Genomic DNA, 25,764 nt, shown 5'->3' on the forward strand with positions numbered 1-25,764 from the left:
CAATTTTCTTACCTGCTTTTAACTGGTTTAACTTACTGGCGTCACATATACCAGCTCACCACCAGAGGTCTCCTCTTTCCATGTAGAAAGCATCACCACTGTTTGCTGCTTAGTTTTCAAGCAGGAAGTGTTCTCAGATGTCAGTCAGCAAAGCTGAAGTTGAAAATGTAAAAACTCACCAAATTTTAAGTCTTTATTTCTATATATAAATTTAAGTTTTGCTGTAACTCGGTATAAGGATAACATCTAATGTTTTTAGAAATCATAACTGAAATAAAGCTGGCCTTACTTTTATTTAAGCTGGATTAAAAATGAACCAAAATGACTCCAGCAGAAGTGTTGAGGGCTCAGAGTGCTGTTCCATCTGCTGAGTAACAGAATCTCTGGCTTGACTTTTGCACATGGGTAGCTGGCCACTGAAGACTGCTCATCAACAGATACTGGTAAACTTTTGCATCATGTGGAAAAAATGGAAATAAGTAGTCTTTGTTCCTCTTTTAGCCCTGCCTACTCCTCTCCCCACTTAATCTTCTTCACGGAAAACTCTCTTTCAGTTTGTGAGACAGGGTCTCACTATGTAGTCCTGGGTGGAGCTTACTAGGTAGACCAGGCTGGCCTTGAACTCACGGAGATCTCCTGCCTCTGCCCCCCAAGTGCTGGGATTAAAGGAGTCATCACAGACTGCTTGAAAACTCTTAATCACTGTTTAAGACTCCGCTAAAAAAAAATCTCTAGTATGAATCCTTCCTCACCCTTTTAGGCTTTCACGCACAGTCTGTGCCTCCAAGTACCACATTGGCTCGTGCTTGTGTTTCCCTGTCGTCTGTCTTCTCCATTAGACCATGGATTCTATGAGGACAGGATGGGATCTTCCTTTGTCCTTCTCTTGCTGCGGCTTTGTCTCACCATGGGTTTGTACTGAGTATAGCAAACATTCAGTGAGCATTTATGAATGAATGAATGAATGAATGAATGACTAGGTAGGATTCACTCATTTAAATGAGAAGTTGGGTAAGATTTTGACAGATGAAGTTGGGGGTGGAATTAATAGAGGGAATAGCCTGAGTAGAGGATGAAAATGCCCAGATTTGTAAGTGAAATTGGCAACAAAGGAGTTCTTAGGGTGGACATAGGTGGAGAGAGCTTTAACAGAACTCTGGCAAGGCTGAGACTGCTGGATGTAGTGGAGGCAGATTTGTGGTGATGAAGACAGCCATGGTAGAAAGATGGAGATAAAGATGGAGTCTGAGAGGTACTATCAGTTGAATAGTTGAGTACTTGCCTAACAGGTACTCAGTCCTGTGATCAATTCCCAACACTGCCAAAAAGAAGGAGGGGTTGGGGAAGACCAGAGGAGGAAGATGAGTTGTGAGAAGAGCAGGTAGTCCCCAGATTCCATCAAAAAGAAGGAGGGGTTGGGGAAGACCGGAGAAGGAAGAGGAGGTATGAGAAGAGCAGGTAGTTCCCAGATTCCATCAAAAAGAAGGAGGGGTTGGGGAAGACCAGAGAAGGAAGGAGAGGCCCGAGAAGAGCAGGTGGGCCCCAGATTCTGTTATCAGGCCTCAACATCCCACTGTTTCCTCGGCTTTCAAATGCTCCCACTCAGGCACTTTTTAAGTCTTCTTCTCCCTTTTTGAGTTCTAGAATCATCCAGAGCCCTGACTGGTAGGGAAGAGCACTAGGTTCAAATGCAACACTCACACGAATTAGCTCTGAAACATTGAGCAAGTCCCTTTAGACCCATGCATTTATTAATGCCCCACCTTGTTCCAGAAAGGATTTAGAGTGTCAGCATGTTACTTAATATCAAGGCTTCAGTTTCCTCATCTCTAAAGGAGAGGTTTCATGTAGCTGACCTAAGTTCCTTCCAGCTCTTACACTTTGTGACTCTGATTCCAATGATGATGTTGGCCATCTTCCCTTAGGAGTCCTGCCAACACTTCCTATTTAGACTAGGAAAAATTAAAAGGAAAAAGAACTGAGCCCACAACCCTGACCCACTGTTTACTTATATCGGTGTATATGTGTGATGTGTGTGTGTCTGTTTGTGCTCACATGTGTGTGTTTGCATGTGGAGGTCAGGGTCAACATTGAATGACCTCAGTCTCTTTCTGTTGTGGGCTGTCCACCAGACACATGGGTTTAAGCCAATAGAAAGTCTTTATTAGCTGACTGGTGACTACACTGAGTGTTCAGGATCCCAGTGTAGCCCCAGGCCTTTCTCAGGGTGAGTTTTTAAGCACAAACACCATGTCCTTTATTGACATACTTTAGTTAAAAAGAACAGTTAGCCAGAAGTGGAATGACAGAAGCCAAAAAGCAAGGTTGGTATATTTAGAGACTTCTCCATAACTGTGAACTCTGATGGATCAGGTCTTTGTTTCCATTTTGGCTAGTGGTGCGGTCTGTGTGCTGAGTTTTATGGCCTAAGTGGAATTTCCATCATGGGGTCAGTTGTGCTAAGTTCTGAGGCCCTGTTACATTTCTACCTTACTTCTTAGAGGTTCTCACACTGATCCTGGAGCTCGCCAGTTAGGCTAGACTGGCTGTCCAGCGAGGGATCTTTCTGTCCCTACTCTCCCACCACTGGGATTATAGGTGCATGCTGCCAAATAGGCTTTTTACATGACTGCTGGGGATCCGAACTCAGGTCCTCACGCTTGTGGACAAGCACTTTACTCATTGAACCATCCTTGTTATTGGCTTCTGATAATGACATCACCGTCCTGCCAGTGATCCAGGACCAAGGCTTAGTATCATCTTCAGGTCTTCTAGCTCTTATTTCTAAATGTCCCTTACTGAGCCATATGGAGTCTTAGCTCTGCCATTCTATCCTTCTGTGGCTAAGCCCTTTCCTATAAAGCCCTTGTTAGCTATTTCTGTACCATTCTGTATTTACTTATTTATTTATTTTGAAACAGACTGTAGCTATATTGTTCAGGATAGCCTCCAATTCCTATGCTAAAGCGAGCCTCCTGCCTCAGAAGTAGCTCGGATTATAGGACCATGTCACCATATCTGACTTGATCTTTGGTCTTGACGCTGCTGTCTGAGTAAATTTCCTGGAGCACAGCTTCAACGCAGCCAGTTCTCTGTTCTGGTATCTCAGTGACTCCCTGCTGTCTGCAGAACGTGGTCCAGATAGCCTGGCTGCAGCCTGAGCTGTGAGCTGGTGGAACAGACTCTTCTCCTCTTGACCTTCGTGGACAAACCAAACCGACCCACAACATGCCTTACTTTCCTGCCTTGGCTTATAACCTGTCATAACTTACCTGGCTTTTTTGTCTGTTGAATCATCTCTATCCATATTTTAGCTCTTTCAAGGCTTGTATCAAGTCTTGTCATTTATTTTAACTACTTGGTGACTTGGGCCACTCCATCCTGGACTAACTTGTAATTTCCCCAAGGATAGAGACCACATTTTACTTTTCTTGCAACCCCAACCCTCATACCTGGCCCACTACTAGAGAACTTGAACTGAGATAGATTGAGACGTAATCAGGAATTATTTTCTCAGCTCATGGCTGGAAATCATCTGAACAAATCATCTCTTTTCACAAATGAGAAAATCCAGGGTCAGAGAAGTAAAATTGCTTGCCCAGACTTCTCAGCTGCCTGATGTAGGTTTGTTTGTGCTCTGGTGACCCACTTGTGTCTTTATCCTAAATAGACCTGCTTTTATTTTCCTTTCCCTACTTGGATGGAAACACTGTAACCGTGTCACATTGTTCCTTACGGGACTATAGTTTGTCATTTTGTTTTTGAAATGTATATTGGAAGTGGAGCTGGTTTGAGCAAATCTATAGTTATATTTAAAAAAATAAACATTAAGGGGCAACACTGCAGACAATTAAGGTTCAAACAATGAAATTTAAGATAGAAGGGACCTTAGACATCATCTAGTCCCAGCCTCTCATTTTGAGCAAATAAGAAACAAACAAAACCCAAGAATTGGAGACAGTAGTGACTGGTCAATAACATGAACTATCGGTACAAGTATTGACACTGAAGCTGTGGAATAAGTCACTAGATGTGCGAGGCTCTGGTTGATGAGTTCATGGGGGTCTGTTTTGTGTGTCTAGATCAAATGATGTGAGGCTCTGGTTGATGAGTTCGTGGGGGTCTGTTTTGTGTGTCTAGATCAAATGATGCGAGGCTCTGGTTGATGAGTTCGTGGGGGTCTGTTTTGTGTGTCTAGATCAAATGATGCGAGGCTCTGGTTGATGAGTTCGTGGGGGTCTGTTTTGTGTGTCTAGATCAAATGATGCGAGGCTCTGGTTGATGAGTTCGTGGGGGTCTGTTTTGTGTGTCTAGATCAAATGATGCGAGGCTCTGGTTGATGAGTTCGTGGGGGTCTGTTTTGTGTGTCTAGATCAAATGATGCGAGGCTCTGGTTGATGAGTTCGTGGGGGTCTGTTTTGTGTGTCTAGATCAAATGATGCGAGGCTCTGGTTGATGAGTTCGTGGGGGTCTGTTTTGTGTGTCTAGATCAAATGATGCGAGGCTCTGGTTGATGAGTTCGTGGGGGTCTGTTTTGTGTGTCTAGATCAAATGATGTGAGGCTCTGGTTGATGAGTTCATGGGGGTCTGTTTTGTGTGTCTAGATCAAATGATGTGAGGCTCTGGTTGATGAGTTCATGGGGGTCTGTTTTGTGTGTCTAGATCAAATGATGTGAGGCTCTGGTTGATGAGTTCATGGGGGTCTGTTTTGTGTGTCTAGATCAAATGATGTGAGGCTCTGGTTGATGAGTTCGTGGGGGTCTGTTTTGTGTGTCTAGATCAAATGATGTGAGGCTCTGGTTGATGAGTTCATGGGGGTCTGTTTTGTGTGTCTAGATCAAATGATGTGAGGCTCTGGTTGATGAGTTCATGGGGGTCTGTTTTGTGTGTCTAGATCAAATGATGTGAGGCTCTGGTTGATGAGTTCATGGGGGTCTGTTTTGTGTGTCTAGATCAAATGATGTGAGGCTCTGGTTGATGAGTTCGTGGGGGTCTGTTTTGTGTGTCTAGATCAAATGATGTGAGGCTCTGGTTGATGAGTTCGTGGGGGTCTGTTTTGTGTGTCTAGATCAAATGATGATGTTTGGAAAAATTTCGAGGCAACTCTGCGGCTTAAAGAAAAGCCCACGGTCACGTGACTCCAGATACTTCTGGGAATGGTTGAATACAGTGTTTAACAAGTAAGTGACTCTAATTAAGTGAAGAAATGTGGGAATTTTTACAACTAGACAGGTTCTAAATTGCTTTTTGGCTAGTTGGTTATTTCTTGTGTTTCAAATTATTTTTCTTTTGAACAATATGCATAGTATGATCCTAATTTTTTTTATAAACAATAAAACACAAACAGAAAAGTACCTTATAAAATATTAAATTGCTTGTCTGGGTTACAGAAGATTAGTGTATTTTTATTTTTTAAGATTTTTTCATTTTTGCTTTCTGCGTATGTGTGTTGGCTGCATGTACGGATGTGCACCACATGTGTGCCTGGTGCTCACAGAGGTTAGAAGGGCATCATTCCCTGGAACTGGAGCTGCAGACAGTTGTGAGCTGCCATGTAGGTGCTGGGAACTGAACCCAGGTCCTCTACAAGAGCAATAAGTGCTCTTACCCAGTAAGCCATCTCCAGTCCCAAGTGGGTTTTTTCTTATTTTATTCTTATTTCTATTGATGCCCTTCAAATGATCTAAAACGAATTTTTATTCTTTTTATACTCAACAGTATATGTAACTTTGAAATAGCTCATTCTCTTTCTTCTTAAGGAATGTTATTAGCGTTTTGAGTCCTACTAGGAGAACTCTGGTGTTTAAAAACACGCCTTTAATCCTAGCACTCGGGAGGCAGAGCCAGGCGGATCTCTGTGAGTTCGAGGCCAGCCTGGTCTACAGAGTGAGTTCCAGGAAAGGCACCAAAGCTACACAGAGAAACCCTGTCTCGAAAAACCAAAAAAAACAAAAACCAAAAAAAAAAACAAAAACAAAAAAATAACCTTAGTGTAGCCAGATGTGGTGGCTCACACTTTTAATCCAAGCACTTGAGAGACAGAGACAGGAGAATCTCTGTGAAATCAAGGGCAGCCTGGTCTATATAAGTGAGTTTCAGAACACTCAGGACTACATAGAGAAAAATTTAAATAAATTAGAATAAATGAAAAATAAAACCTTAGTATGTGGCATACTCATAGAAGTACTGTATTGAAACAGGTATGACACACTCATTGCTTAACCTCACCATGTGACTGCAAAGAAAAAGGCATTGCAGAAGTTAGTAAATAGTACAAAGAAGCTAATTTGAAAATGGTTTCAAAATTATTCCCTTTTTAATAGTTTGTTTGTTTGTTTAAGACAGAGTCTCTCTATGTAGCTCTGGCTGTCCTGGAACTCAATATGTAGACTGGGCTAGCTTCGAACTCATAGAGATCCAGCTGCCTTTCCTGGGATTAAAAGTGCGCCACCATACCTGGCTTCTTGTTAATGTTTTATCAGTAATGAAAACTGGTCCCCAGATAGTCACTATATTGTGATAGGGATCTCCTATCACAAGCTCCATGACACATATGAATGCTTGCCTAACATAGGGAAGACCTGGCTTTAAGCCCCAGAACCAAAACAATAAATTAAATCCCACCATGTCCGGTATGAGAGCACATACCTGTAATCTCTCCACTGAGCAGGCAAGGGGAAAAGATCATGAGTTCAAGGCTAGCCTGGCTGGCACAGTGAGACTCTGCCTCCAAAACGTTGGTAATTATATTGATATATCTTGTTAGAGCTTCCAAAGAGTAAAACTTAAGCAAAAAGCACTAAAGAGAACCACAGTTGTTTTTGTTTTTGTTTTTTTTTCCGTAGTTCCCATTAATACATTTACTCCTCAGTCATTTGAAATAAAAATTGATTTCTGGTCCATCTTTATATTGGTGAACACAACTAAGAAACTAGTGGCAAGGGACGTGAACTACCTCTGTTTTCTTGTCAACAGAGTAGATTATGAACGCATCAGGGATGTTGGCCCTGACAGGGCAGCATCTGAGTGGCTACTTCGGTGTGGGGCCAAAGTACGCTACTGTGGCCACCAGAAGTGGCTACAGGATTACAACCACATCCCAGGAGGCTCTGAGGGCAGATACAAGATTCAAGCAATTGATGCCACCGATTCTTGTATCATGGATGTTGGACTGGATCACATGGGTAAGTCCCAGCCATTCGCTTTTAGGGCATGCAGGTGATTTACAATGAATGTTTTGTTACAGTTTGCTCACTGTTATAGTCATGGTCATGTATTTCAGTAAAATTGATTGTTTATTCCTGTGTTAGATATTTATCTTCAAAGCGAATAGAGATCATGTGATATGCACCTTCCTCCCTTATGAGCATCTCTCTGTGTTCTTTTGTTCACTTAAAACTTAAAGCTTGTTTGATTTGGTCAGACTATCTTAGTCAAACTTATGTCTTTGTGAGCCCCTCAGTAACATAACACTAATAAATCCAGACAGCTTCTGCTCATGTGGGAATTCCTTTCTTCCAATACCTGGGCGTATGACTTCAGAGTGGCCCTTGCACCAGCCCACCCTGTGTAAGGAATATGTCATATGGTCAACAGGGTTCCCATAGAATGGTCAAAGCTAGGACAGTCTTGTCTGTGAACCAAGGACTGTTAGTCATGGTAATAGTAAAACGGATTCTTAAACTATGCGTTCCCCCCCCCCCAGAAGGCCTAGAGCATGTTGAAAAAATCATACTATGCAAGTGTCATTATGTTGAAGATAACTGTTTGCAGAGGCTTAGTCAACTTGAAAAATTACGAAAAAGCCTATTGGAAATGGAGATCATCGCCTGTGGGAATGTCACCGACAATGGCATCATTGCTTTGCGACATTTTAGGTAAGTGGTCAAAGCCAGAACTTGATGAGGTGGACAATCAGAATATGAAACAGTAATCTCAGATCGCAGGCAGTTTGAGATGTTTGAAACACTGGAACCAAAGGACTAAACCGTTTATCTCTTAACTAGCTGCTTTATCTGGCTGCTTCAAGGCTTCTTCCTCTTACAGAAACTTGAGTACCTTTAAGAACTTCGGGTGGTGTTTGTTTATGTTATTATTAATATTTATGTACAAAGGGTAGCTGTTTTGTATGTGTATAGAAATAAAAAAGACTCAGAAATGTCAATGAAATAAGGAAAAATGATAATTTTAAAGTCTCGCATGAGTTTTATTTAAAGTAGCCTTCCAATACTATTGCTCTAAAAGCCATTTGGAAGGTATGTGGTGATGTAAATACCTTCTACATGTTACTTTTCCTAAACATCATATAAATTGAATTCATTTTTACAGCCATAAAAGGCCACACTGAAGTGACTTTGTTTTTTTCTCTGTTTGCAGGAACCTCAGGTATTTGTACTTAAGTGATCTTCCTGGAGTCAAAGATAAAGAAAATCTTGTCCAAGTCTTTCAAACAACACTGCCTTCTCTAGAACTAAAATTAAACCTGAAGTAAAACACATGTCTGATTTCAGTACAAAGGGTCACTTGAAATTGCTCATACTAAATAGCTACACACCCAACATAATCACCAATAGAACTAAGGAGGTGTTTTAATAATGGAGAAGTAGAGAATAATATTTAAAAGTGACTCACTAAAGTTACTTAGTTGGAAATGAGAAATTATGTACATTGAATCACTTTTAAAAATATGACATAACATTTTAATTCTAATGTCTGCCTCATTGGCATGTATACTGTATGTATTGCTTGGTGTAGGTATTGACATAGAGATCTTTAAACTGCATTGCAAATATTCTTTTTTGTATTATAATAATTTACATCTTTAAAGGCACTGAGGCATGGTGCTGTAGATGCCCGATTATGAAGAACTGAAAATTCAGTTACAGATTCATTGATGGAGTCGGCTGTACACAGTTGTGAGTGGTGTTGAGAACAGCACGCTGTATTACTTCCCAGGATTTGCACACGTTGCTCAAGCTTCTGCATTTCTGTGTTCCTAATAGGACATACTTTTTAAAAATACCCTTTCTCAGAATGAAGAGTGCTGGTTAATTCATCCTACTTCTAAGCTTGGGCTACTACTGGATAGAACTGAACACAGGTTCTCGTCTATACCCAACTAGTTTTGCTGGTAAAACAAAGCAGGAACCAGGCTGTCCTTACTCCCTATCTACTTCAAACAGAATGTTAGTGTGCTGACTAAAAGCTAAATTTTGCTGTCCCTCAAATATTTTGAATGCTACCTCCTATGAACTCAAGGGACATAAAAATATAAACATGAAAATGAATTTTATATCTAGAAAACACTAATAAAGAATGTCATAAGGGGATAAAAACTAGTCTTTAATCTTTTACCTGAACTAGCTGTAATTCCATCATTGTTAGTTCTATGCTGATCCATGTGTAGGTCTCTGTATACATGGTTGGATATCAGGTTGCTGAATATAAATTTGACTAGGAATGACCTTCTGCAGTGCAACTCTCAGGCAGAAAAGGGAACTCCAGCTGGTTTTAGAACTCTGGTTATAAAAAAAAACTCCTAATTCATGGGAAAAATGCAAATTACAGCTATCACTGTCATTTGCAAGTCAGAAAATAGTAAATAAAAACAAAGACAAGGCAGAAGACATGTAGAATGGTCTCGTGTAGTATGTGCTGATTCCACGTGGGAGAGGAGGTTTGCAGGTTTGCTCCAATTTCCATTGAGCGTAGGCATAAATGTAATAGACTGCACCGAAGTAAGGCAAGCCCTTTTATCTCAGGTCTGTTTCAGTACTGTGTGGCCCAACAGCTAATTCGTCATGACTTCATCTGGAGAGACTTTTCTAGTCTACAGTTTTCTGTAAAACTACTGGATAAATTAGGCAGTTACCATCATTTGCTTCCTTCAAATACATGTTTATTGATTTAAGAAGAGGGTTGGGGGAGGCAATTTTAACTATTCACAGAAGTTGATACCCTTCCTTGTCATTTAACATGGCTATTTAAGAGGAATTGAATAACACCGGGGCTGTTATTTAACCCACCGTCAGGTCTATGGAAGAAGCTTCATATACTTAGGAAGCCTTAATTTGCCTTGGAGTAGCCAAGATTAATGAACAGAATTTAGTAAACTACGTAGCAGGAAGTGAACGGGGCTAAGTGATGTCATGAAATTAACACAGGAAGAAAAATGAGAGTGCAGAAGAAATGTTGTAAAGGTGCAGGAAAATAGAGCTTTGAAGTGCATGTCTGAGAACTCCTGTGAACCAGCAGCACCAACCAGAAATGATAGTGAGAAACTGAGACAGGCTTACATGCCCATGTCCAGGGGACAGCGGAGAAAAGCTTGGCTACCAGCAACAATAAACCAAGTCGGAGGTAATTTTAATTTTAAGTCTCACTGTTTAAAAATCCCCTGTGTTCGTTTTACCACTTCCTCATTTGTTGTACTGTATTCATTAGCATGTTATGTACACATACATATATGTACATGTGTATGAGTGTGTATTTACAGACATATACATGGACATGATATATATAATGTAATAAGAGATACTTTCAGGAGAGAATATCAATTTGCAATCTGCGTATTTCCTGATTCACCTTAAAGTCCACAAGCAATTACATCTAAATCCAGATCATGTGAGTTTTGCTTATAGAACAGTCTTCAGGTGTGAGGGTGAGCTGAAAAACAGAGTGATAATTATTTTCTGGCTGACAGGTTCTTTCTGTGAGGCCTGTGGGTCTTGTTCTATCCCTTTCTGATGCATCCTTTCTTAGGATAAAGATAAAAGTATATGCAAGAGATGTATAAGTATCTCATTGGTTATACAAGCATAAAACCTACAAAGTTTTAAGACTAGATATTTCTATCAACTTAGATATCCTAAAACATGTCTTCAAACACAAAAATCAAGAAAGAGCAAATAGGAAATAGAATCACAAACATTCTGACTTCAGGGACCAAAATCATACTTAAATATGATTTGAAAACAACAGTAGAGATAGGACTCAAGGCAAGACAGATCTAAAGAAACGCATGTGGACATTCCATAATCCACTTTTCACACGAGGCATATGGCAAACTGAAGCAGAAGTCCTTTCGACATCATCTGTTGCAGCTATGGGCAGTAGACACAGTTCACATTCGGTCTTTAAGCTCTGCTGCTTAGATACGCAAACGGTGAAACCCCAAGCTTTTGCTCTCTTCTCTGGACAGCTCCACCAAGCATGGGCGTCTGGATCTGGAATTTCTCTTCATATCTTGCCAAGTGGCCTCCAGCTTCCTGTCTGTGTTTTCTCTTGATGTGTGGTCACTACAGGAATCAAATGTCTACATTTTTTTTTCTTCAAATGATTGGTTTTTCATCACTCTGCCCGCTCCTTAAATATTTGGCAAATGGTAGTTAAATTTCTTGGTACTACACTGGTACTTCTTATTGTCCAAAGCTGGGAGGAGGGTGCTGCTCGTAAGCTGAGGTAGGTACTGCAACTGAAAACAAAACACAAAGTCAGGTTCAACGCTAGGCCATGCAAGGCTTTCATTATTATTTAGAATACATCACAAAAGAAATAGCTTTGGAGGTACAGAAATAAATCTTTCTCTTAGGAAATCCAGAACCAGAGATGGGGAGAAGTGTTTCCATTTGGATTTTCCTTTTCTTTCAAAGATTTGATTTATATTTTAAAAGCAGCCCAAGCCAGGTTTGTTGGCACAAAATGTAATTCCAGCACTCAGGGAGCTGAAGCAGTAAGATCACAATGGACCAGCCTGGGTTACATAAGGAGACCTGCCTCAAACAAAGCAAAAACACAAAAGCAACCAAGACCTTGGGTTAAGTTCCCACCACCATGCACAAACACACAGAACCCACATTAAAAAGGAAAAACATGAGCCGGGCGGTAGTGGCACACGCCTTTAATCCCAGCACTCAGAAGGCAGAGCCAGGCGGATCTCTGTGAGTTCGAGGCCAGCCTGGGCTACCAAGTGAGTTCCAGGAAAAAGGCGCAAAGCTACCCGGTGTATCTCAGTAATAACTTGCTTGCTTACATGTGAGAGGCCCCAGCACCACACACACACACACACATACAAAGAGAATTTAAAGACTATGGAAGAGCAGGTGATATCTGCATTATTGGAGAACAAAAGAGATTCACAGCGTTTGAGAATATCATGTAAGCCAAGGCCCTGTCCAGTAGAGAAAACAGATGTGCAGACCACTTGGGTGCATTGCCCACTTACTCCTCTAATTAAAAAGACAACACATCCATCTTCCTTCAAGCTTCAACAACAAATGTCCGTGTCAAATGAAAATAAGAACAGGCATATATATATATATATATATATATATATATATATATATATATATATATATTTTTTCGGTTTTTCGAGACAGGGTTTCTCTGTGTAGCTTTACGCCTTTCCTGGAACCTATATATTTTTTAATTGTACCATGTGGCCTTATGTATCTGGAACAAAGATACTCTTAGTTATTTTAAATAAAACAGTCCTCCAGGACTTCAATACACCAAACAGTGAGGTTCTTTATTCCTTCCAATAGAAATATTTCAGGAGGTCTCTTTGCTCTTGAACACAAAGTATCAGTGAAATGGAGATAACTCAAGGAGGAAAGAGAGAGGGGACTTCTGGCCTGATTTACTCACTGGGCCGTATATGATAGAGAATAATATCTCTTAGTTTTGTAACCATGGTCTACCTCAGAGCCTTGACATTGAGAAAGCTATTATTCCTAATAATAGCTCTATCTCTTCCCTTCCCAAACCACCCACTCACCCAACTACCCCCCCTACACACACACACACACCAACCAGGTATATATTTGAGGAAGTAGGGCCTACAAAGAATAGATTAAATGTGGTAGTTTGAACAAGAATGGCCCTTATTATTTTGAATGCTTGGTTCCTAGTTTCTAGAACTGTTTGGGGAAGGATTAGGAGGTGTGGCCTTGTTGGAAGAAATGTATCACTGAGGGTGGGCTTTGAGGTTTCAGAAACCCATGCCAGTCTCCCTCCCCGCAACTCTCTCTCTCTTTCTCTTTGCTTCCTGTGGATAATATGTATGCTCTCAGCTATGGCTCCAGTGTCATGCCTGCCTGCCCGCCTGCTGCCATGCTCCCAACCATGATGGTTATGGACCCACCCTCTGAAACTCCAAGCAAGCCCCCAATTGAATGCCTTCTTTTTCAAATTGTCTTGGTCATGATGTTTCACCACAGCAACAGACGATAACTAAGACACTAAGGCAAGGTCATTTGAAGCTTGTGAATCTACACGGATCCAAAAGTGATCAAGAACAGCCAACCCATCTCAGCTATGGTTCAACTAGATTCTAGATTGTCACAGATTTTTGCCATTTAATTTGAGCAATGTATCCACTTTACACTAGTCGGGATTTCTCACTGATTCATGTTTGCTGCTGGATCCTGTCCTGTGATTAAATGTGCTATCCTGCAGGTATCCAGTAGGCCCTTGTTGCTGAGTTTCTCTTCACCAGCTCTGACAAAGGACCAGAAAGGAAAACAATTCCATTTTTGGAGAAACCTGCAATGTTGACACTGGAGGTAGTATGTCAAAGGTCTGATTTCATTCTCCAAAGTATAAGAAACAACCTGCGTTCATGCACAGCAGACAGCTTGGCTCCTGTGTAGCATCAGGAACAGCATGGCAAGGACAACTTTAGGATTCAGGAAAGGGCCTTAAGAAGCAAGTGTCTCTGAGGCCCTGGTTGGTAATTCAGATGACCTGTCTCCTACTTGTGGACTGAGGCTGCTGGGGCTGCAAGCTACACTTGTCACATCCTAGATTCCAACTCAGTACCAGGCAACGGGCGTGAGATCATTTGAAACTGTAACCTTGGAGGTTTCTGTAAAGCAGTGCACCAGTTTTACCCCAGTCAGGTGCTTCCGACTCTGTCTCAGGGTCTTCCTCACTGACTTGTCATGTTGCCTTGTCAACTCCCCAACTTCTCGAAGGCTGTCAAAATATGGATGCTGCAACAGCTGTTCACATGTCAGCCTCTCAGCAGGGTCCATGTGGAGGCAGCCCTGGAAGAGTAGAAAATCCCTTTTTACTCCTTTGAAGTTGCAATAACTTATATTTTCTTTTTTTTTTTTTTGAAAGACTGAGCACATTTATTTATTTTTAATTTTTACCATTTTTAAATTCTTTCCTAGATGTTTAAACTTTATGTGCATGAGTATTTTGCCTGCATGTACACCACATGTGTGCCTGGTGCTCATAGAAGTCAGAAGAAGGCATTGGATCCCCTGGAACTGGAGTTACAGATGTTTGTGATTCATTTGGTGCTGGGAACCAAACCCAGGTCTTCTATAAGGATAGGCGCTCTTAACCACTGAGCCTCTCCAGCACTGATTTTCACTATGTTTTTTTTTTTCAGAGCTGAGGACCGAACCCAGGGCCTTGCGCTTGCTAGGCAAGCGCTCTACCACTGAGCTAAGTCCCCAACCCCGATTTTCACCATTTTTAATTGATATATAAAGTTATACAGATGGATGGGGTGCTATGTGATAATTACATACACTCATACAAATGTGTAATCAAGATACTTAGCATTTCCATTTCCTTAAACAGTTATCATTTCTCTGTTAGGAGCCTTAACTCTTCTTTGGTTCTTCATAAAATATGCAACAAATTATGTTACAGTCACCCTGCTGTGCCACAGCACATTAGAACACACCCCTGACTGTGTTGGCATCCTTTGTCCAGAATTGTGCCTGAGCACGTGAGAAATGAGTTTTCTGTGAAACACTAAACTCTCGTCAGCTGGAAATAGAAGGGATAAATGTTGGGAGGGGGGTTCCTCCTCATGTTCTTGGGGCATTTGGTGCCCTGCCATGGGGGGAGTACATGATTTTGGAGTTGAGCTCAGTGGCCAATGGGAATAATTTGTTGAGCTGTTTTGTATTTTTATCCTTGAATCAGGTTCATACACGGCAGAAATGAAGTTCACAGTGTCATTATTCTCCGCTAGTCTAGTTCTTCCATTCCCCGTTCTAGAATCTGCCAGCCTTTCTGATAGTTAGATCTAGAAATAGTCTGTGCATTACAAGCATGCATGTACACAAGGAAAGACAAGCCCTTTATATTACATCATTCTTAGCTACTTCTTTGCCCTTAAACAGACCATGGAGCTCATACTCAGAAAGCAGTCACAGCTGTATACCCCAAAGAACTGTCTCAATTTTGTATTTGTCCTTTGACAATTTCATGCTTGTATATAGCATCAATAAACTTTGACTACTTTTTGAAATATTGGGAAAATGGCTATACATTGCAAATTGTTGCTGTACCATATTTTCCATAAGCCGTATTTCTAAAAATATATATGTAAACCAACTTTAAAATGTATACGGGGTTGACTATTTAAAGATTTATTTCATTATTTATTTCATTATTTATTTATTTATTTATTTGGTTTTTAAAGACAGGGTTTCTCTGTGTAGTTTTGGTGCCTGTCCTGGCCTCAAACTCACAGAGATCCTGTTGGCTCTGCCTCCCAAGTGCTGAGATTAAAGGCGTGCGCCACCACCGCCTGGCTATTTAAAGATTTATTTATTTGTATTTTATATATATGAATGCCTGCCTGCGTGTATGTCTGTGTACCACATGTGTGTAGTGCCCACGGAAGCCAGAAAAGGGCATCTGAACCCCTGGAGCTGGAACATTTTTAATGACTTATTTATCCTTATTTTATGTACATTGGTGTTTTCCCTGCATGTATGTCTGTGTGAGGGTGTCAGATCCCCTGGAACTAGAGTTACAGACAGTTGTGAGCTGCCATGTGGATACTGGGAATTGAACCCAGGTCCTCTGGAAGAGCAGCCAGTGCTCTTAACCACTGAGCCATCTCTCCAGTCCAAAATGGATGTTTTTCAAAAGAGGATTTTTAAAGGAACATTTCATCAGAACCCCTGGAACAGTTGTGAGCTCCCATGTGGGTGCTGAGAGTTAAGCCCTGGTGTTCTGGAATAGTAGTCAGCGCTTTTAACCTCTTAGCCATCCTTCCATCCCATGAGTTGGTTATTTAAAGGATCCTGCAGTTATGAATGTTTTTTTTTTTAAGGAAAGTATAATTTTGTAAAACACCACCCTTAAGATTTCCATTTTGTATAAATTTAGAATTCCAAAATCATCTTACTTTTATTTAAAGTGAAAAGCATGTATTTGCACTATAATAGAATGAGACCCATTTTTTAAATTGACATTTTTCTTTCTTAAAAAAACATTTTTAATGAATATTTATCTTTATTTTATGTACATTGGTGTTTTGCCTGTATGTATGCCTGTATAAGGATGTTAGATCCCCTGGAACTGGATTTACCGACAATTTTGAGCTGCCATGTGGGTGTTGGGAATTGAACTTGGGTCCTCTGGAAGAGCAGCCAGTGCTCTTAACCACTCAGCCATCTCTCCATCCCAAAATTGATGTTTTTCAAAGGAAAGATTTTAAAGAAACATTTCATCAGTTGACAATTAATTCTGACAACGGCATGCTTCCCGGTCTCTTGAAAGCCAGGATTTTACCTTTAAGAAGTCCAGGGCAGGGTAGGAGATGTTTGGAAATTTCAACTCGAGGGTTTCCTGTCAAAAAGAAAAGGGACTTTTAAATGACAGCCTACATTTTAATTGAAGTTACCTCACGCTAAATTTCTTCTGAGTAGATGTACCTTCCTGGCATCCTCCTCCACCCTTTCCCGCTCTGCCTCCCACAGGTGATAACCTCCTTGTGACTGTCCACTAGCCTCTTCTCCCTTCACCTCCAAGACGCTTTTCCAGCTCTGTTTCCCGATCACTCACTTCCTTCCTGAATAAGGTAGCAGTGTGAGTAAACACTGACCTACCGAAGCGGGCGAAAACAAAGAGCAGCACAACGCACGGGCCAAGCTAGTACTTGTTTGTTTGTTTCTTGCTTTGCTTTGTATAAAATGCCTTTCCTGACAATGACTTTGGGCATTAATTATTGCATTTATTGACATTTGGATAAAGGGAACTTCAAAATACATTTTTACCCCTACCCAGATGAACTCGTGCCCATTGGATTTCTGGAATAAACACTGTTGTTACCTCCCATAAGTGCCTGCTGTGTGTCTGATCAGCCCACAGTTTAAAGAGTCTCCCCACCAGGCTCTCATCTCCCTCCGCCTTATTAAGGCTGGTGCATGCCATTCACTTGGCTGAGAGTAACACTGTAAATGGGGGGAGGGGCGCGGGGGGGCGAAGGGGGGTCTGCTGTGAGGAGGTAAGTTAAGGAGCTGTCTCACTGCAAAGACTGATTGAAGATGGAAGCTGAACAGAATCAATGTCCACAGTGCATGATGTGTGTTAATATGGTAGTGTGAGCTGAGGGCTGGAGCCATTGGCCAGGCCCATCTAATGCGTGGGGCTGGGGCTGTATGTAGTTCAGAGCTTCAGAGCAGTGTTGGTTTAGACAGGGAGCCAGGCTCAACACAATCCTCAATGGCACACATGCTAATGACCAAAAAGGGAAGTGCCTCCATTTAAGAAGAGGGGAAAACAATCCTACCTTGCCCTTGTATTAGCCCTTGAGAGGGTCGCCTTTGCCCTCACCACTAAAATAGCTCTTTCTGTGTATTTATCTAACCTAAGCAATGCTGCAGACTGACCTTACTACATCAGCCCTCCGAGCTCAGGAACAATGCCTAGGATGACCTGCATTGACTGTAATACACCAGGCCCCTCCAGCCTGCTGAACCAGTTCCCCAGCCCCAGCAGTCAGCAGGCCTTGCTAGGCAGGGTGACTGACCCGGCAGAGGGAAAGGACACAGATGTTCAACCGGCACAGCCGTGTGCTGCTGTTTCCTGCGTTTCTGTCAACAGGAAATCCCTTGCAGGACCAACCTCTGGGAACCGGGAGAGGAGCGTCCCATTTATAGAGCCCTGGCTGTTTTGGAGGCTCCGCCAGCGGACAATCAGCCAGGAAACTGCTAAGGGATATTTGGTGCAGAACTGAGGATGTCCAGGTCACAGGGGAGCCACTGGGTCGCTTCCCACAAGCCAGGTGCTGTGCACGCCTCTCCATCCCAGCATGACCCGCTTTCCCCAATGCTGGTAATGCTGGTGATGCTGTGGGGAGATGGACTCTTGGCTGGTGGGGCAGAGACAGAAGGCAACCACAAGGGACCAAAGGGACTTCCATCTGGAAACTGAAGTGTTGGTTTCCAGCTGAAAGCGCCTTTCTCCGACAGTGGAAACTCGACCCACAAACCTTATTTATGCCCGGAAACTGTATTATTACTCTTTTCTTTGCAGTGCTAGGAACCCACCGGGGTCTGCTGGGTAAGCACTCTATCACGGAGCAATAGCCACCCCAAGTCATGATATACCTTTTCATTGTAATACAGACCCACTAGAAGACATTTCAAAAATGTAAAAATACAGTGGTGGGGGGAGGTGAAAATGGTACCCAAAAATCTCACTACAAAGAGATACCCACTGTAAACTGGACATGGTAGTGCACACATCTAATCCAAATACTTGAGAGGTGAAGGCAAGAGATTGAGGAGTTTAAGGCCACTCTGGGCTGTCTCAAAAATAAACAGGAAAAAAAAAAAAAAAAGAAAGAAAGATATCCTTTCTTAACTATTTATTTAAGAAATGTAAAGGGGTTTGCATACATAGTCTCGTATGGCATATGCCGGTAATCTCAACCCTCAGGATCGGATCATAAGGTTGGGGAATCAAAAGTTCAAAACCATGGTTAGAGAGATGGCTGAGCTGTTAAGTGTGCTGGCTGCTTTTCCAGAAGACTGATGATTAATTCTCAGCACCCACATGGTGGCTTAAGACCATCTGTAACTCCACTTCCAGGGGATCCAGCTGCCTCTTACGCCTCCATGGGCACCAGACAGGCAAGTAGTACACAGACATAGACATGTATGCAGAAAAAAACACCCATATTCATAAATAAAGAATTGGAATTTTTTACAAGTTCAAAGCTAGCCTGGGCTATAAACTAAGACCTTATCTCAAGGGAAAAAAAATAAAGTAAAAATTTGCATATTTCCCAGAGGTTGCCATTTTTTTTATATTTATATGTGCATTTAATATAAATGTTTTATTAAATATTTATTTGAATTATTTTAAATTATACTGTTCAATAACCACTTTCTTCCCTCAGCAACCTGCTGTAGACTTTTCCAGATGAATAAACTCAGAACTAATTATCTTTACTAGTCCCATGACAGCTATGGCACAGATGTTCTGTAACTTAACCTCCCTACCAAACTCCAAAGGTAATGATGTGAATGCTTCACCTCCATACCCTTGTCTAATGGTTTCATTGGGATGAGTTATTAAAAGTGGGTCGGAGCCGGGCGGTGGTGGTGCACGCCTTTAATCCCAGCACTCGGGAGGCAGAGCCAGGCGGATCTCTGTGAGTTCGAGGCCAGCCTGGGCTACCAAGTGAGTTCCAGGAAAGGCGCAAAGCTACACAGAGAAACCCTGTCTCAAAAAAAAAAAAAAAAGTGGGTCGGGGATGTAAACATTTAGATTTTCTTAGTCCTTTTAAAAAACGTGTTTCCCCCCACATTAACCATACAGCAGCAGAATAGGGTCCTTACGGTTTTGCTCCATGTTCTGGGAAGTAAGTACACTGTAGGGAATTTGGACAATGCGGGGGGGGGGGGGGGGGGGGGGGGGGGGGGGGGGGGGGGGGGGGGGGGGGGGGGGGGGGGGGGGGGGGGGGGGGGGAGGCCGGCGGGGGGGAGTGGCCTGCTTTCACTTGGTGAGTCAGTGTTTAGGTTTGCTTCAAGTGGATTGGCTCCGAGCGGTCTGTGTTCATCCATGTCAACGATAAGGGACCGGAGCGGCCAGGGCAGGCGGGTTTTGCTTTCCTGGCTGGCTAACACTGTTCCCAGGGCCTTCTGAGTTTGAACTGAGGCCAGGACCTTGCTCACCAGCTTGCTCCAATTTTCTGTGTCACTCTTAGACAAAACTTTCAATGCGGGCTGAGCCATGGGGAGTAGGTGAATCACTACGAAAAGCCTAGCTAGGCTGACCTAAAGAACCACCTCCAAAATGGGTTACTCACCATGTCTTCAGGGTCTGGAATTTTCACCCCACTGAAGTACTGATTCATGCTAAATACTTGCTGGTGCCTGGGAATGAGATCCCCTTTGGACAAGAAGAGACGGAAGTTAAGTGGGATTGCTTGGGAAACATGGGGCTGGTTTCCCTCCACGGCAGTGTGGACCTGTGCCTCCAGCTGCCAAGGCTGCAGCTTTCTTTTCCCAACAGGAGAATCATCCAGGCAGCACAATCTACGCTGAGCTCTACAGCGACGGTGTGTCAGGAACAGAAATCGAAGGCTGCAAACGTTCTTCCCTTCGTGAGCTTACAGTACATTTGAAGACTCTCAACCAGATGAGCTAATGGAAGGTCTTCTGTCTGTAAGGAATCCATTTCCAAATTGGAACCATCTTTTCCTGTTTTGCCAGTTGGCAATCTATTGGAAACGTTGCCATCTACTGTTTAGAAGCACTTACAGTATGAAACACGGAAACAGAGTTTCTAGATTCCCGATAAATGAAGCTCATTCTGTAGCCATGGCAGCCAAATGAGCCGGTGGTGCCTTCATGTAAAGTCCTAGGCGTATTACCGTGAAAGACGTCTGCTCAGAAAATAGAATGAGGTGCTTCCCTTGGGCACAAGTGGCTACTTTCTAGGGCAGAGGGGAAGCCAAGGCCGCCAGCCAGGAGCCTGCGGTGCTGGCCCCGAACTGGCCCCAGCTCTTAGCTAACGAAAGCATCAGGTTGTACAGGGCTACTCGTTTTACAACTTTACCTCTCGCTCAAATCAGAACCTCCCTCTATTCTGGACAAGCAAGCAAAAATATAGCCTCTAGGATGATGACTCATATGTCTGAAAATGCTGCAATGAAGCCCCTTAGCTTACGTTCTAGCTTTAAAAATTAATTACATGTACATGCATAGAGGAGACAGATATCCCTGTGCCCTCCCTGTCCCTCCCACTGGGCAGGAGTGACAGGCGAGTGCCCTAAGGGCACTGGGGACGACAGCCAAAGAAGGCTGAGTGGCCTTGAGTGAGCTTCAAGGAGGCTGCAAATGCCAAGGCATTGGCGGAGATATTAGCACTAGGAACCATCTCACGCTCAGGCAGCTTTCAGTGTTTTGGGAAGACAAAATTGCATGGTGATCGTTGATACTTCAAAAATTGATGGAGCAGAGAAGTCCTGCTTTGAATCGGGCTCCTTAGCCGACTAGAATCTAACGCCTGGATTTTGAAAAGAACCGTCGTTGCTTACAGAGCTCTGAAGTGTCCCTCTCTTTTCCTTTCTCCCTCCCTTTCTTCTTCTGTCCTTACCATTCCCCTTAATGCTAAAGGAAAAGCAAGACAAAAATAAAAATAAAAATAAAAATGGCGTGAGAAAAACCAGACTTTCTTCTTCTTCTAGCCGCTTAGAAGGCTGAGGAGCTTCCTTTACTACAGAATCTGAATAATCCAAGACTCGTCAGGCAGGCCGCAGTCAAGGACACCTAAATGAATCACCACATCCTAATACAGGTTTGGCATCCCTAATTAAAAAATCTGAAACTGAGCACCAACACGATACTACAAGTAGAAAATTCCACACGTGACGAGTCACAGGCAAAACGCGGGCACACTAAGATGATTGTATAAAATGACTTCCAGGATATGAGAATAACGTGTAAATGAAACATAAATGAATTTTGTGTTTAGACTTGGGTCCCATCCCTAAGAGACCTCATCCAAATCTCCGAAGTCATTAACACTTCTAGCCTCAAGCACTCTGGATGAGGGCTGTTCAGCCTGTAAATGAAGTCAGCCACGTATGCGGTCTCAGTCTTGCAGTGTTTTCGTCACCATGGTAATGCTTTTAGAAGTTAACTGGGTCCAACCTAAGCTCAAGACATAAGTCTTTATCTTCTGGACAACTAGCAAATTCTCAATAACCATTCATTACCGTGATTTAACTAAACCATAGACACTTTTAATAGCGCCATGTCGGTGAGGCTCCGAAGTTCCCTGGTGTCTGGTGAGCTGGGAAAGTGGTGCTGTCATGGGAAAGCTAACCAGTTCTCTAAAAGCCAGGACAGAAATGCCACTTACCCAGGGTTTTCCTTATCAGATAGAGCTGATCCACATCCGATTTTCCTGGCCACAGAGGCACTCCGGACAGCAGCTCAGCAAAGACACAGCCGATTGCCCAAACATCTACTGGGGGGCCATACTGTGTGTCCCCCACCAGCAGCTCAGGCGAGCGGTACCACCTGGTGGCCACATAGTCTGTGTAGTAGTCACCTGGTCCAGCTGTCCAGTAGAGAGACATGGAACACAGAATAGTGGAAGCCCGGAATCAGAACTGAGAGGGAAAGACCTGAGAAGGGAAGCCTAAAGCTTTTCAGAGTCGCTGTTCTCAATGCAAGCTGCTAGTTAAAATCACTCGGCCATAGGAATTGTTAAATTACTAATGCCTGATCCCAATCCAACTAATCAGAATACTTGGAGAGGACCCAAAGTTGCCAGTACAGTTTTTAAAGTTTCTTGGAGGTTAATCTGCAGCCAAGATTAAAAACCATGCATCTAAAGTATTACTTCTGGGAAGTGTTATTTCAGGAGGGCAGGGAGGCAAGGGTGGAAATCGGGAGATTAGCATGCCTTATAGTAATTACTGTGGTACAGTTTACATATAACCTGCGCATCTACACTATTGCGTGTTTATACATTTTTCAAGTTATATTGCATCACAAAATTCTGCAAGAACTGTAATTTACAGCAAGATGGTTTCCTATGCAGAACCCACGAACCAGCTTTCTGCAGTATCTAGACCAGCTATCGTAGCAAGAATGTTTCTTTGACCCCGAAGAAAGCGGCAGTACTCACTGAGAAGCCGGGCAAACCCAAAGTCACAGAGCTTAATGACTGAGTGTTTGGTGATGAGAATGTTCTCTGGCTTTACGTCTCTATGTATGCACTGTGAGAAAAAGGCAAAAGAAATGCGTTATGGGGGAGAAGCTGTAATATCTGCCATGAGTAAAGAGCAGGAACATCAGATAATGGATACATCACTTTAGTCTTTCATTAGCCTGTTGGATAATAAAACCACAGACTAAAATTAGTTCTATACCTATAGATAGAATCATTTCAGATTCCTGAAGGGCCCAAAAGACCAAGAAGTGTGACAAGGTGAATGAAAGCAGAGGGGTGAGACTCAGCTAGTCACATTTGAATGCCAGATAAGTGACTTTTCTTTTTCAGTGCTGGGGACCAATCCAGGACCTTATCCGTGCACTCCACTACTGACCTACACCTACTCCAGCCCAAGTAATACAGTATATGTTAGAAAAGGGAACTTCGTATTTAACTAGGAGTCATACTTAACCTGACAGCAGCAGGTAAGGGGAAAGGATTGAAAGGCCCTGAGGCCCGCAGCCTGCTCAGGGGCTACAGATTGATGCACAAGCAGAGATCACTGAACCGCAGCCTGCTGGGTAAACAGGACAAGCCCTGGGCCTGCTGAGATAAGCTGGGCAAGAGAGGGCGGGAAGCTCCTGCTTGCCAAGAGATCTCCCTTCCAGCTCTGACATTTGTCCTGGAGAGATAAACAAGAGCAGGCTGCAGCCTCACCCTCTGGGGTGAGTCGCTAGATGTCAGCTCTGTCCCACAGCACGTCCAGTGCTCAGCAGGCGGCTCCTGAGGGGTGTCCCCTCATCACCTGGCATCTAGCCACATTCTTTTAACAGGGTGAAGTACGCAGAGGAACGCTTGAGAAACTTTGCAGGACTCTCTTACTAAATGACAATTTCTTTGACAAAAAAAAAATTTTTTTAAGTAAATAAACCTCTTCAGTCAACAGCTCTAAGCAACAATTACATTTAAAAATTAAGTTGGGACAAAATATTCCTCAGAATTCCTAGTGATCTGCCCCCTTTCCAAGGGTTTTCCTCTCTGCTGGGAAATGCTGGATCTTTCTGCCACCCGAGAGACTGTTGGCCTGAAGCCTGGAACCCTCGGGGTTATCCTTGACTTTCTAGAATCTGAAAGGAGGACAGAGGTTCCTCATGGGCCCAGCAGTTCCCACTCCAGAGGGTGTTGTGGGTGAGAGAGCATCATCAGTCTCTTCCCACCAGCGTTTTCACCCTGGAAGGGTTGGGGGAGGGTTAAGTCACGCTATAACCTATCTGCGTCTCAGTAATCGATGGCTCTGGGGCCCAAGTCCTTCCCCAGTCATTTTACAAGTTGCTATAAATAGGTCCTCCCGTGAATATCAGGATGACATACGGGCAGAGGGACTCAGAAACAAGAATGTGCTCTCACTCTGTTCCGGAATTCTTTTACGAGCTTCTGCACCCTCCCCGCTCCGCACCCCCCCACCCCCACCCCCCACCCCCCCAGCACATGACAGAGGCTGGGGCTCTCCAGAGAGCTGTGGTATGTACTCTATTTTGTCTTCACTGCCTCAGATCTTCCCCACCAGGGCTGGCTGGAGAGTTGGCTATCTCATTCTCTCTTCCCCTCCCCTCCCCTCCCCTCTGTACCTCCCCCCCCCTCCCTCCTGCCCTCCCACACCCCACCCTCCATGCTGAAACTTGGTTGTTGGGAAAGTGCTAACCGCCGATGATAATGACTAGACACGTGAAGGGTCCATGCCTTCTGCTGTAAACTGGTGCTTTTTTTTTTTTTTTTCTTCAAGTGTGAGGAGTCAAACCCGAGGCCTCATGCATGCTAGACAAGAGGTCTACCGTGGAGTTCCACCCCGGCTCTGACAAAGATTCCAGGCTTCAGCTAATGAAAGCAAAATAATAGCTGGTCTCATATTTTCTTCTTGAAAAGCAGCTTCCGAAGAAACGTACTTGGGCAGACTCGTAGGGGATTTAACCCCCCAGGCTGGGGTGACCTGGCAGTTGAGATGACAGACAGCTGCTGTCCAGTCGTACTCAATGGCTAGAATGAAACTCTAAAATGACTGGCTGGGACTTTGTTTGTGTTTAGCTGTTGGAATCTGATTCTTTTTTTTCCTTTTTGTTATATTGATTAATCGGCAAGTCGCCTGATTGCGGGCTGAGGATCAAACCCAAGGCCTCACCCATCGTGGGCCCGCACTCTACCACACAAGTGTGTTCCAGCGCAGGAAGCTGGCTTCCACGTGCAGGAAGTGGGCACATTGGGTGCAGGGGGAGAGGGCAGCAGATTTTTCAGCATCTGTGAAGCCATGTCCCCTGGGCAGTCTCCGGCTGTGACTCCCTCCAGCCCAGCTGTGGCAAGGAGAGCCGGAGGCCCTCTTTAACACTCTTATCTCACCAAGGCAGACACTAGCAGAGTTCGCTTCAGACTCCACCCACGCAATTGCCGCTGACCAGGCATAGGGCTTCTGGGGGTGCCGCTCCCAAATTCAAAGCCTTTTGGGAAGACCTATCCAATACAGACCCTCTAAGTAAGACATTGTTCTTTTTACCTCACATTTACAAGTTTAAAAAAACATGACTGATTTCCTTAAATGTTTTTTTAATAATTTATTTAACTTTATGTGCATTGGTGTGAAGGTGTCAGATCCCCGGGAACTGGAGTTACAGACAGCTGTGAGCTGCCATGTGGTTGCTGGGAATTGAACCCAGGTCCTCTGGAAGAACAGCCAGTGCTCTTAACCACTGAGCCATCTCTCCAGCCCCTACATGGTTTTTAAAATGTATGTGTCCTAAGATCTGCCTACAAAGGGATAGCTAAGTTGGGAATTTCAGTCTT

At 43.3% G+C, this 25,764-nt stretch overlaps 2 protein-coding genes across 4 annotated transcripts in view; one reads left to right on the top strand and one right to left on the bottom strand.

Annotated features, from left to right (window-relative positions):
* Window positions 1-311: 311 nt before the first annotated feature.
* Dmac2l (distal membrane arm assembly component 2 like) lies at window positions 312-8,496 on the top strand. The gene is made up of 5 exons (XM_059279205.1): window positions 312-443; window positions 5,069-5,180; window positions 6,976-7,184; window positions 7,706-7,877; window positions 8,377-8,496. The coding sequence occupies exons 2-5, from the start codon at window positions 5,074-5,076 to the stop codon at window positions 8,489-8,491; spliced, it is 603 nt and encodes a 200-aa protein (XP_059135188.1). The 5' UTR covers window positions 312-443; window positions 5,069-5,073; the 3' UTR covers window positions 8,492-8,496.
* A 1,384-nt stretch (window positions 8,497-9,880) lies between these two features.
* The window catches only part of Cdkl1 (cyclin dependent kinase like 1), a 43,848-nt gene continuing 27,964 nt past the window's right edge, over window positions 9,881-25,764 (bottom strand). For 2 of the 3 annotated variants that reach the window (XM_059279203.1, XM_059279202.1), the window contains 6 exons: window positions 22,906-22,996; window positions 22,132-22,332; window positions 20,072-20,154; window positions 16,546-16,602; window positions 13,890-14,045; window positions 9,881-11,473 (listed from right to left, as the gene is read on the bottom strand). In XM_059279203.1, the coding sequence (XP_059135186.1) occupies window positions 11,366-11,473; window positions 13,890-14,045; window positions 16,546-16,602; window positions 20,072-20,154; window positions 22,132-22,332; window positions 22,906-22,996 (696 nt within the window). In that variant the 3' untranslated portion in view covers window positions 9,881-11,365. Of the gene's footprint in view, window positions 11,474-13,853; window positions 14,046-16,545; window positions 16,603-20,071; window positions 20,155-22,131; window positions 22,333-22,905; window positions 22,997-25,764 lie in introns of all 3 variants that reach the window. The other variant, XM_059279204.1, reaches the window with a different exon arrangement.

Source organism: Peromyscus eremicus, chromosome 14 (assembly GCF_949786415.1).
Source record: "Peromyscus eremicus chromosome 14, PerEre_H2_v1, whole genome shotgun sequence".
NCBI classification, from domain to species: domain Eukaryota; kingdom Metazoa; phylum Chordata; class Mammalia; order Rodentia; family Cricetidae; genus Peromyscus; species Peromyscus eremicus.